Source organism: Neopelma chrysocephalum, unplaced genomic scaffold (genome assembly GCF_003984885.1).
Source record: "Neopelma chrysocephalum unplaced genomic scaffold, ASM398488v2 Primary Assembly neopelma1_43, whole genome shotgun sequence".
Taxonomy (NCBI): Eukaryota; Metazoa; Chordata; class Aves; order Passeriformes; family Pipridae; genus Neopelma; species Neopelma chrysocephalum.
This window is the reverse complement of record NW_020897702.1, coordinates 12229049-12241178: the sequence shown is the minus strand read 5'-3', so window position 1 is coordinate 12241178 and position 12130 is coordinate 12229049. Positions and strand designations below refer to the sequence as shown.

At 36.4% G+C, this 12130-nt stretch overlaps 1 protein-coding gene across 1 annotated transcript in view; it reads left to right on the top strand.

Moving 5' to 3' along the window:
• Positions 1–12130, top strand: part of ARHGAP42 (Rho GTPase activating protein 42) — a 148957-nt gene that overhangs the window by 92830 nt on the left and 43997 nt on the right. The window contains exons 5-6 of the mRNA XM_027677363.1: positions 4188–4289; positions 8720–8830. Coding sequence (XP_027533164.1) covers positions 4188–4289; positions 8720–8830 — 213 coding nt within the window. The remainder of the gene's footprint in view (positions 1–4187; positions 4290–8719; positions 8831–12130) is intronic.

The window sequence follows — 12130 nt, the reverse complement described above, 5'->3', positions numbered from 1 at the left end:
TACATGTCTGTGTGCTGTGAGTCACTGACTGAGTTTGTGAGGTGAGAGTTATTTTGGCATAAACTAAAGTGTTTCTTCTCATCCAGAAAATGAATCACCTGCTTCTAAGCGTGTCTTTTTTTGTTAGTTTTTATGAAGTAAACAGATTTCAGAGGCTTCAATGCATTCAAATATGTGGTTTTTACTGGCGTAGCAGAGGACCTTCTGAGCAAAGGGAACTCGTCGTCACCTGTTGGGGCCAGTATTTTTTGTACTTTTCCCGGAAACTTGTTTAAATAACCAGAGACATGGTCCTGCTGGCACTGCAACCTTATTCCCAGAAATATCACCAGATAAAGACACTATTGCAGTTGAAATTCCCAAATGATTGTTATTCTCAGTTTACTTCTGTTTGTTTTCCTTAGTTTGTCCGCTCCTACCTTTGAAGGGAGAAATTATTGTAATATTAAAATCTGGAAAACAAGGAAGAAGTTCATAGGATGTACTTTCCTGGAAACATTGCGCTTGGGCCAGAATTTGTCCTAGTAACAAGGAAGCTCCAGTTTGTAGTTTTCTCTTCAACTTAACTGATATAAAAACTATGAAGGTAGTGGTTGAGCAGATCTGTGACAGCATGAAGTTCAGGCTGGTAGGGGACTGGCAGTGCTGGCAGAAGACCAAGAGGCCTTCAAATTCTGTGTCCCCTAGATGGTGACATTCTGTGTCCCCATAGATGGTGACATGGAGATCTTCATGAAGCTTCACATGACATACAAGATACCTTAAAACCACAATTAGCTTATTTGAGTTTGGTTTATTCTTGTTCTTGGGGGAGTTGTACCTATTTTGATGTGATCATTTACTTATTGTGTTTTCCTTTTTACATATAAAGAGAATAGGTGATTTGATATGTAATTCACATGTTTTGTTGTAGATGATAAAAAATATAACCAGCTGGATTTGGTGCACTGGAAGTCACATTAGATGTGCCAGTGGACCACTCTTGGCATTATGTTTGACATGTATTTGATGTGCTGTATGTAGGTATTTCAGATGGCCAAGTCCTGTTTTGCACACTTTTCTCTTTGACTTTCACCAAGCAGCTTAGGCTTTAGACTCTTCTAGCACTTGTTAGTAAAGCTTATGTTAATGTCAGTGTCAGCTCAAGTGGCTGATCAGACTTTGGATCATCATTACCCATTTCTCAGCTTGAATTCTGAGACAAATAGTTCACAAGGCAAGAGAAATACCTACTGATCATATCATAAATCTGTTAGGGAAGGAACTTGTTCTGACCTGGCTGGGCAGGAAACAGATAATCCTGCAGGAACTTTGCTCATGGCTCCTTGGCTCATTCCTTTGGTCTTGCCTCTGAGGCAGCAAAGGCAGGCTCAACATCAAACCCAAATGTGAAGTATGTGTTATCTGTACCCAGGCCTCATTGTCAAAGGTTGTGTCAAGTTACCTGCTGATGTAGATGGTCTAATGGACAGGGTATCCACCAATGAACTCCAGTAGCTTGTGACCAAAGGCATAAATATTGTGACCAGGCAGACTCCTCTCACAACTTTCAGTGACATGGGGAAAAAAAACACCCTAAAAAGTAATTCTCTTTGCATTTTTCATTGCATCAGGTTTGCATTGACTTGAGAATTTCCTCAAGATGGTGACTTGGCCACCTCTGTTACTTAGATTTTAGAATAGTGGTGGTGAAGTCCAGCACTTAACATCATTGTCTCAGAAGATAAGACAGTAATGTAACTAGCTGCACCTTTTATTCAAAAGGTACATATTTTGTGGGGTGTGATCAACTGCACTGAATTTCTGTTAGTGACCAGATGTGATGTTGAGATACTCAGGTTGCTCTTCCTTCATCATAAAAACCTGGCACTTGAGTATTCCCCAATAAAACTGTGGCTGTGGAACTGACCTGTGATTTCAGGTCAGGAGTTGATTTCTTATCAGTCATCTAGGAACTCTTGCCTTCTGCCTTCTCTCTTTCTTTCTTCAAAAAATGTGTTTGGGAATGATTTTGGAATATATTTACATATATATTTAGATGTATTTTCCTATTTACCTTTTTATCCTCACATATGCATATCTGTAATTAAATCTAGAAGGCACTGGGAATTTTTCTGTATTGTTATTTAATATTTTGTTGGGTCAAGGACCTTCTTTTCCTTACGGTGTCTTTCAGATATCTCTGTTGTAGGATAGTGAGAACATTAAAATTGTGCATATTTTTCATAGTAAATATATTTGAACTTTCTGCAGGATATAAGGTATATGATGTGTTTTACAATCAAGTATAATTACCACTGTGAGTTTTAGTCACTGGAACTAATCAGTAAGTGGTTTGTTGTTACAGCTGGTTGATAAGTTTTAATTCTTGTCATTAAATTCTTCCTCCTATGTCTTAGTTCTCTGAATAACCTGACTTTCCCATGATATGAAAAAAGAAACAAGTTGGTGCTACAATGCAAGCTAGTTATTTGGTTTTGTATATAACAATTTCTAGGGAGAATGGGTCAGGGAAAGAATCAGTACAGTTCCTAAAATGACCTGATGTTACTGCATGATGTCCAGTAATTAGTTTTTCTGCAGTTAATAGTTTTTGCACATGTATAAGTAGGATTGTTTGTCTTGAGGGTTTTTTTTTTTTTCTCAAAACATTCAACTTGTTAATCATTAGGACTTATCTAAGACTGCAAAAGTCATTGGCAAAGGGTTGCTCTTAAGTAGAGGATATATAATTATTTAATTAAAATATTATATTTTTGTCATGAATGATTCTCTGATGGGATATTGACTTTGATCCATTCTCCTATTTTTTGAAATTTGGTACTTCTTGAAAGATGGAAAAATTTTTGAGAAAGCTATCTTTTTCTTAAATTTCAGAATAGCAGATTTAAAAATTTTGAAGTATGTATTCTGAATTCGAATACAGAAAATATGATGTTTCTTATTTCTCAGAGTAGTAGCTTTCTTTTGTATTATCACATATGGCTAGCCTCTCTGGGGTACCAGTTCTGGTTGCATTCCTCCCATTGTGGGGTTCCATTTCCGAAGGCTTGAGGTGGATAGGGAAGGGGTTACTCCAGCTGCAGGGGTTTCTTCGGGTCCTGGATGCAAGGAGGGGAGAGCTGCTCCCCCTCTCCCCCCCCACGAGGTCCCATGGCAGCCACAGACAGCACACGGGACTTGGAGAGGAGGCGAGAGAGAGCGTTTATTGTGGGTAGGGGTTTATAAAGCTCTTGGGAGGGTCAAAGGGGACCATTTAAGGTGAGGGGTCTTACAAAAAACCAATCAGGTAGGGAGTTAACAGCCAAATAAGGAAGGGGTTAACAAGGTCCAATGAGAAGACTTCTTGATATCTTCTCAGGACATTCCTGAGACAGAGATAAGAACTGGCCGTGGGGGATTTTGGGAAGAACATGAGTTAGCAAAGAGACTACAAAAAACCCATTTTAAAACATGTTTAAACCGCAGTTTTCTCATACAAGGCAGATTCACTGCTACAATCACATATTAAAATAATCTTACAGTGGAAATGTGAAGATTGGCTACACATCATGTGAAAAACTTCAAGAGGAGGGAAAGGAAAAACTTTAAGGGAAAGGATAAAGGCAGGATAACTCTTTTAAATGAAGCAAGCTTAAATATTCAGACACATCGGAATATTATTGGAAACAGACTTTTGCACCAATTTCCTTTTGCAACCACACATATGCTTTTCCATCATCCTCATATTTTTAGAGCGTGGATGGAAAATAAGCATATTAGTGTTAAATGCAAAGGATAGGCCTATATCATCATCACATTTTTTATACTCGCCTCTTACAAAATGTTTTGGATTTTTTTCAACAAAGGCAGTGTGGCAGTTAGGTACACTTATAAAACTTGGGGAGGATTAATGTCTGCCTAGAAAGATACCACCTACATAAAACCTCATGTATATTTACTATGGGAAACCATGCGAGTCTGTTGTATGAGTTGATTATTTATGAGAAAAAGCCTACTTAATATTGCTTTTGATAATTGAAGCAGTTCTCCTAGTATCTTCAGGTCCAATTCAGAATTAAACCCTAAAAATACTGGAATCAACAAAAAAGGTTTTATAACCAGCCATATTTTGGCACCTGTTATTTCTTTTAAGTTAACTGTAATATTTAATCAAGTACTTTACTTGGCAATGTTTTGTTTTTCAGGATGGGAAGAAGAAGTTTGACAAGGAGAGTGAGAAATATTATTCCATCTTAGAGAAGCACTTAAATTTATCAGCAAAGAAGAAAGAATCTCATTTGCAAGATGTAAGCACTGAACGCACTCTTACCCAGTTTCACATTTGCATAGAAATCGTGATAACAAACTGGTTCTCTTCAAGACATGCTGTAGTTTGTAATGTGAAATTGTGGTGATTTCTTGTAGTCATGCTTGGGATGACTACATAACTGGGATTAATACAACCCAAATATTTGTTAAATATTTTAACAAAGCAATATTCTACCTGTGCAACTTTGTGTATTTCAAGTACAGCTAGTGTTTATTGGTTACAACAATGGAATTATATTGCTACAATAAAAGTGTGAGTTTTATAAGCCAAATGTGGAATATTTGAAAGTCAATTTATTAATTGTTGGAGGTTTTTTGCTATTTAATGTATTAATCAATGAAATTACACTTCTCTTTCACATAAATTTTAATCTGGAAGACTAAAGTGAGATCACTTTAATGATACTCTTTTTTCTTTTTTCCTCTTTTTCACTCTGAGATTGCAGCATCATCCCCTGAAACTGTATCCACAACTTCAGCTTTAAAGAGCCTGTATGGCTAATTCTTTTCTGTTAAAAACACAAACCATGAAGACTTCTAGTTTAACAGGAGGATTCCAGGGCTTTTCAGTATGCTGGTAGAAATAATTGTGATTTGTCTTTGAAGCAAATTATAGTAAACCCAGCAATATGGTATCAATGACACTTTGGGATTTATGCCAAAAATAATTAAAAAATTATTTTGATGGGATAACTCTTGTCATGATGGCTCTTAAATCATGGGGATTAGTTGGCAGATGGAATTTTCACCAGAGATGTGACCATCACTCAGTCACAAGTTGTAGAATTTTTTTTCATGCTCACCAGTATATTAGAATTCAAATTAAATAAGGCTTAGCAATTCAAAATTTGTAATAATATTTATATACCTGAATTGCTGTAGTCAGTCTATATCAGACATTAGTTATGTAGGACTGGTTAATTATTCAATTTGTATGTCAGAGCTTTCACTTTTCTACATATCTTGTGTATTGATGAAGAAGCAGTTCTGTTAGAGGCTAAGCTCCAGCTGAAAAAAAAATTTCTTACCAAAATGTGGAAAAATGAACTAAAGCACCAAATTGCTCTAGAATAGAAATAAAATAAAACAAATAAAATATTTTACTCTTGAAACATGCGAATAATTGCAGACTAAAAGTAGCAACTGAAGTGAAAAGTAACAACTGTGAATTTAATAAACTATGGTAGAATAACAGTGGATTTGACTCAAGTATATAAACTAATGAAAAAACAGAATAATATTTTCCACTGTGTCCTTAAGTGACATATCTGGATTTAAAACCTTGTAACTGAGACTGAGGTTTTCTGTTTTCCCGGATGCCTCCCATGTAAAGAATCAAGGGCATTTCTGTCTCCCCCAGTTTTCTGCAGCTGTAGATGTGCTGAATCAGCAACATAGACCTGCCATAAGCAGAAGGTACAATAGCAAATCGGTACCAAAAATTTTAACTAGGGAGACTTTTGGCCTATATCTGTATTGTAGATAAAAGGAGGCCAAGCGCTAATTCCTGGCCTGAAATCCAAGTGATAAGTGTTGACTCATATCCAGAGTGGTTTGGGTGAGTCCCATTTATAGCACGGATGTCCAGGATGGAGTTTATTGGAGCAGCCCACAGCAGAACCAGGGCATGAGCATGAACCAAGCGGTTCTGGCAGCTGAGACTTTGATGTTCAGTTCAGGTGATGGGAAGCCCATGCCTCAAGCCAATATCACGCATTTAGTGAGATGGGAATACCATTTTTTGACTGCTACAGTTACACAGAAAAAATGCTTCTTTTTTAACTTGATATTTCCTTGGATTTATGAGGTTTCTTGATACCTCCTCACATTATGTGGGCTAAGGAGTACTGGGATGAGCAAGGATCAGTTCTTGTACTCTGTTGGGCTCTGCAGTTGAGAGCACCTTATTTAGGCATCTGAAGTTTGATGGTCCGAATATATTCTGTAGAGAGTAGTTTGCATATATTCTCCTAACTGAAATGTGTTGGATATTTTAAGAGCCTGCAAGACTCAGATGACTACACTTTTTTCCTTTAGCACCAAAAAGAGACTTCATAGTAGGATCTTTTCGCTGCCTATGGAAGCCCATAAAGGAGCAGAAAATGGGCAGAATTGAATGATGTGAGAAAGTTAATAAACTTCTGATTTTATTTGTCTGAAATCTGTTCCAGAGTCAGTCCCTAAGCTTATCTGACATTCTGGTATACATTGTAGTGATAGCCTACCTCAATGAAAATATTACTCACTATAACTAGATATCATACACATAGAGACTCAAAATCATATACATCAAATATCTTCATTTTATACATGAAGCTTGAAGTCTTAGGAAAACGTGAAAATCCTTTCACCTTTTGAAATTTTAAAATTGCTTTCAAAGTGATTCTTACAAATCTGAATCCTTTGATGTTCACACAAATTCGTAAGCTTCTACAGAATGTATATTGGTCCTGTGCAGGGCTAAGAGTTAGACATGATGATCCTTGTGGGTCCCTTCCAACTCAGCATATTCTGTGATTCTGTGATATTTGTGAAATTCTGATATAGTCCCTGTTCACTAGTGGTGATTATGGCCTTAATTTAGAACCCATCCATATTTGAGATGGTACTTGGTTGGTGTAAATATCATAACAACTACAATGCTATTCAGAATAGAGATGGACTTAATTAGGTGTTTAAATACCTTTCCTGAGCCAAAGCCAGAGATAATTTCTAAAACTAGATTTTATTATTTACTTACAATTAAATGTGAGAGCTGAGGTCTATCTCAAGTGCTTATTGATGCCACTTTTATGAGCAAGAGATTCTTGGATCATGTCCCAAAGTGGTGGCAACTGCTTTGGTTCAGCTATGTAGCACTGACTTTGTGATAAATTTTTTTATGAATAAAATTATTAACAGAGTATCAGAGAAAACAGTAGCCAAACACACTACATGAATGGCAAATCGCAGAGTTAATTTTGAGATAGAGCGGTTCATTATTGGCATTTTGAGTGTTTGATTTCTGCTTCATAATATTAGTTTGTGTACTTAATTTACTGATTTTTTGTTTGTTTGTTTGCTATAGGCATGGGAAGGAAATGCTGGTACTGAATCACTTGAAATATAACATAGAGGACCATGTGTTGAAGTAGTGTTAGAGCACTGGGCTAGGGTGGTGGATCAATATTGTTAAGATTCTGCGTAGCCAAATCACAGTAGTGGGATGTCCTTGACTAAACAAGCAATCTTAATTATATATGGTGCTATTGATGACCAACTCCTGCCTGAAGGAAAACACTGACTTTTTGCTTTTATACTGTTAAAAGTACTAAACCTCTTTTATGACGTGTTTGCTGGTTCAATGTTTGTTTTCAAGGGAAGACAGCATCAAGCTTTTCCAATTTCCCCACATTTGTTATTTTTAGTGCCAGAATTGAACTAGAGAATATACAGAAGTATCCTTCTGTATTTTAACAGGCATACATCAAAAATAGGTGAAGTGGTCTTACATTGTCAATCCATGAAAAAATTTTGACCAAAGATCATAAACCTAACTAATGCAGCCCAAAAGGGGTTTGCTTGAGAAAATAATTTTTTTTTAAGATGGATGAATTAAAATAGAATCTGCATCTCTTCTTTGAGCGTTATCTACATGCTACACTGCTTGTCTGTTAGTTCCCTCTCCTGTGGCTTGTTTAAATTGAGGATAAAAGCCTATTACTCTTTATCAGCTGATAAGAGTTAATTCTTTAGCTGTTTAGGCAGAAGACTGGTACTGGATCCCCATGGTGGGTGGTATTAGTCAGTCACTTCTGACAAGTATTGCCTTGTAGTTCTGTCGCTTGAAAATTAAAACTTGAAAAATATTTTATTTATGAGGTTAAGGACCTAAATATGTTTACATTCCAAGAGCATGTGATTCATCCTATAAAGTAACGAGTTGCAAGATGTCAATGCTAAAGACAGCCTATTTAAGAAAGGAAAATGTTCTTGAGAAGGTACTTGAAGCTAAGAAATAGATACAATTTCAGTGCATGTGATACTTAAACATTTCAATAGAAATAATTGTCTTTTTGTCTCTCTGATTCCTACACTACTCACTTTTATTTCTTTTTCTGAACTTGCATACACCAAGTACCTGCTGCCACCTTTCTTCCCCTCCAGGCTTTTCTAAAAACCAAATTATGAAAGTGCAAAAACGAAGAGCAAACCGGAAAATAGAGGGGAAAAGGCATGAGGCTAAAATGTGTAATGTTAGCTTTTTAACTTGCATTTAGCTATTTTAAGGAGGTATTCCAATTTTCAGGAAGAAAACTGAACCCCATGAAACTTGTAAAGTAATTTTACAGAAAATCTGTTTGGTAAAGATATAGTCTTTCATCATGAGACTAAATTAATATTGTCTGTATTTCATTTTGTCTTTTAGGCAGATACACAGATTGACAGAGAACATCAGAACTTTTATGAAGCATCATTAGAATATGTTTTTAAAATTCAAGAAGTACAAGAGAAAAAGAAATTTGAATTTGTAGAACCTGTAAGTTTTGTTTTATTTTCTTTAGAATGGATGCATTTAAAGCTAAAAATTTAATTAAATTATTGATTTTTTTTGTTCCCTTTTAAAGTTGTGAATGCAGGTTGTTTGTACATAGACATTAAGATCTTGACTTGGGCACTTTCCATGTTTATTAAAGGATTACGTGAGAGTTTCATATGTACTGTGAAGTGAAATGTCTGATGACTTGAAGTGTGTATAACATTTTAATGGGACAACATGTAATGTTGTGTCTGTGCAACACATAATGGATGTTAACTAATACTGTGATTTAATGGCTTAAATTTTGAGCCAGTTTTTTAATTTAAATATTTCACGTATGCAGTGTACACATACGTTCTTCTGATTTACATATGAAATAAAGTGAAAAATCAACTTTTCTGTAGGATGGGTTGGTTTATTTTTTGTTGGTGGAGCCCTTTGTCTTTAGTTTACTTTGCGCATAAAGGAAAGCATGTGTTGACACCCCATTAAAGAGTAAGATAAAGTTGTGTTTCAAAGTCCATATTTAGATCTGGGATTTTCTTCTGGACTGTGTTTCTGCCCCCCCTCACCTCCCAGCTATCTTCTCGGTCAGTCAGTGCCAAAAGCAGTATGATGTGTATGATGTGCTAGCATATTTCTGTGGCATATTAGTAGTATTACTGTTCATGTCATACAGGACTAGCTTGCCAGTTGCCTCATTTAGTTAGTACCTGTAGCCCTTGACAGAGAACTTCCAGTGTCATCTGTCCCTTCCCATTAAGCCTACTGAGCATAGCAGAACATCAGTTGTGATAGAGGAACATGACAAGTATAACTTTTTCTCTCTCTTCACACCATCTTCCAGCTTCCTTGTAACTACTGAAGCAGCACTCTTGACTGTGAAAAAAGTTGAATTGTATCTCTAACACCCACTGTCACCAAGAAGACCTTCTCAGATGCCTTCTTTCCACGAGATGAGAATGTATTGTGTAGTGAATGTTTGACATTGATGCAAACTAATGAACCTGGATTCAGCAAGCGGTACTTACAGAAATCCTATCTTTATGGCGTACAGCTGCCAAATCTTAGGGACTAAAACTTTGCTCGGATTCCTAAATAAGAACATTTTTCTACCTGTCACAGATTAATCCAAAGTGTCTCTCCCTGTCTCCTTCTGCAAAACTCTCACATCCTGGAAAAATCTAGCAATCTTGACCTAGCTCTGACCCTAGTATAGAAGACTTTATGCTCCTTTAATGTAATAGAAACTTTGTGTATTGAAAAGACTTTTAGACTGGGAAATGTTGTGCAATTGCACATAGTTAAAATAGGTAAAATTTACTTTTAAGTAGATCAGTTTCTATGCTGTCTCAGACCAGTAGGCATTTCAGCCCAGTATGCTGTTTGTTGCATACAGCTCATTACTTGTTTTTCCAGAGGAAGGTATGGGAAATACTCTGGAAGGTATGGGGAATACACTGGGCAATAATAGCCCTTGCAGCCAGTGTCATCTGACTCTGGGTGTGAATTTATTTATAATCAAGCTGAATATAAATGGAGCTTAAATTATAACATCAGTTATAAAATTTTGAACCTTCAAAATTCTCTAATTTTATGCTTGTAGTTTGTTGCATACAAAATGCTGGAATAAAACCATTTACTAAAACCCATAAGGCAAAGTATGCCAAGTAAATTATAATACAAATCAGCAATACCACGAGAAAAAAAAATAACAACAATGAACAAAACAAACAAAACCCCAAACCAAAACAAAAACAAACAAACAAAAAACCCCACAAAGACTTCAAAATAGGCTTTCTAAAATGTGCTCTATGGATATTCAGGTGGTGGATGATGCCTGGTGATGTGTGTCTGTATAGACATTCCTCCTTAGGAGCTCTGATGGTTGTGGGGCGTTCTAGTGCATGTGCTAGTCATGTCTCTGATTTATCAGCGCAGTGTCACATCTCTATATGATTCTTGGTCTGATGTGTTGCTAATAGACTCTTTGAAGGAGCGTTTAACAAAATAAATCTGTTAGTGCAGTGAAGGAGGAAATTGTGATGCCCATATGAAAGAAGGATAAGTTCATGACATGGGAATAGAACTTAAAAAGCAAACGATCTGCTGGACCTCCTTTCAAGACCTTCAGGTTTTCCGTGCCAGAGGATAGGGATGATCTGGGAACCAGAGTGGGAGCAATAACCTGGCAAAAATTGCCATGTGGGTTACAGCTAGGACAGTAGAAGTTGGTAAGAGTGGAGTATGTTCTTTCCTGAAGGAGAATAGGGAAAGATTTTAAGGTGCATGCATTCCTATTTGTGATCCTCCTAGATCTTGATTGTTTCCAAGAAAAAAAAACTCTCAGGTTTTCACAGAGATCATGAATTTAAACTTCTCTGAAGGTCAAATTAATGTTAAAATTTACTTTACATCAAGTTAAACAAAAAAGCAAAGTAAGTGACACTAATCTGTCTTGATAGCTTTTCCCTTGTGAGCCCAAAGAAGCTAGTCCAAACCAATGCCACTTTCTGAGGATGTTATGCTTGTTAAAAAACTGCAAACACCTTCCTAGAGCTCTGCTTTGTCCTTTGGTGATGCCGGGACTTCCTTCTACTGTGGAAATCAGGGCATAGAGTTCATAAGCAGTAAACTATCTGAAGTGTGTGGGGTGATCCATTAAATGTTTATTTAAAGAAAAGACAAAAAGAACAGCAAACCAAAACACCCTGCTTGTAATTGTATGCGTTTCCATGAGACTTCACAGTGGACATTAAACTTGATTTCCTCTTTCTTGAATTTTCTATGTTATTAACTACATTCACTTTAATCTGAAGAGTAAGCACTATCTACTTATAAATAAAATGAAAACAGGGAGACAAGGACTTCTGGCTGATGTGCTGCAAGCCAAAGGTTAAATTCCTCCCCTATCCGAAACCTAAGTACAGTCTTCTTCCTGTGAGAATGAAACGACCAGGCAGTCTTAAGGTCACCAGCTCTACATAAAAATAAATAAAGTCTCAGAAGTAGTTGGATTTAGTTTCAGGTTCTGTGTTGAAATCCTCGTGGCTCTGAGGTGGTGAGTAGCTTTGTATTACAGAGTTCAGACCACACTCTTTATTGATGTGTCTGATTAGACACTCAGAATGAGGTAGCTATAAGGCACTTGTTAAAATGAAAAATTGCGATATGAAAGCATCAGGCATTGTTTGTGATGTTTGATGAAACAAATTACCTCTTTGTGTATGAAGAGCACCTCAAAATACATTCTGAAAATCTTCTTTGAAAGGAAAAGCGCTGATTTTCTATTCTTGTTTT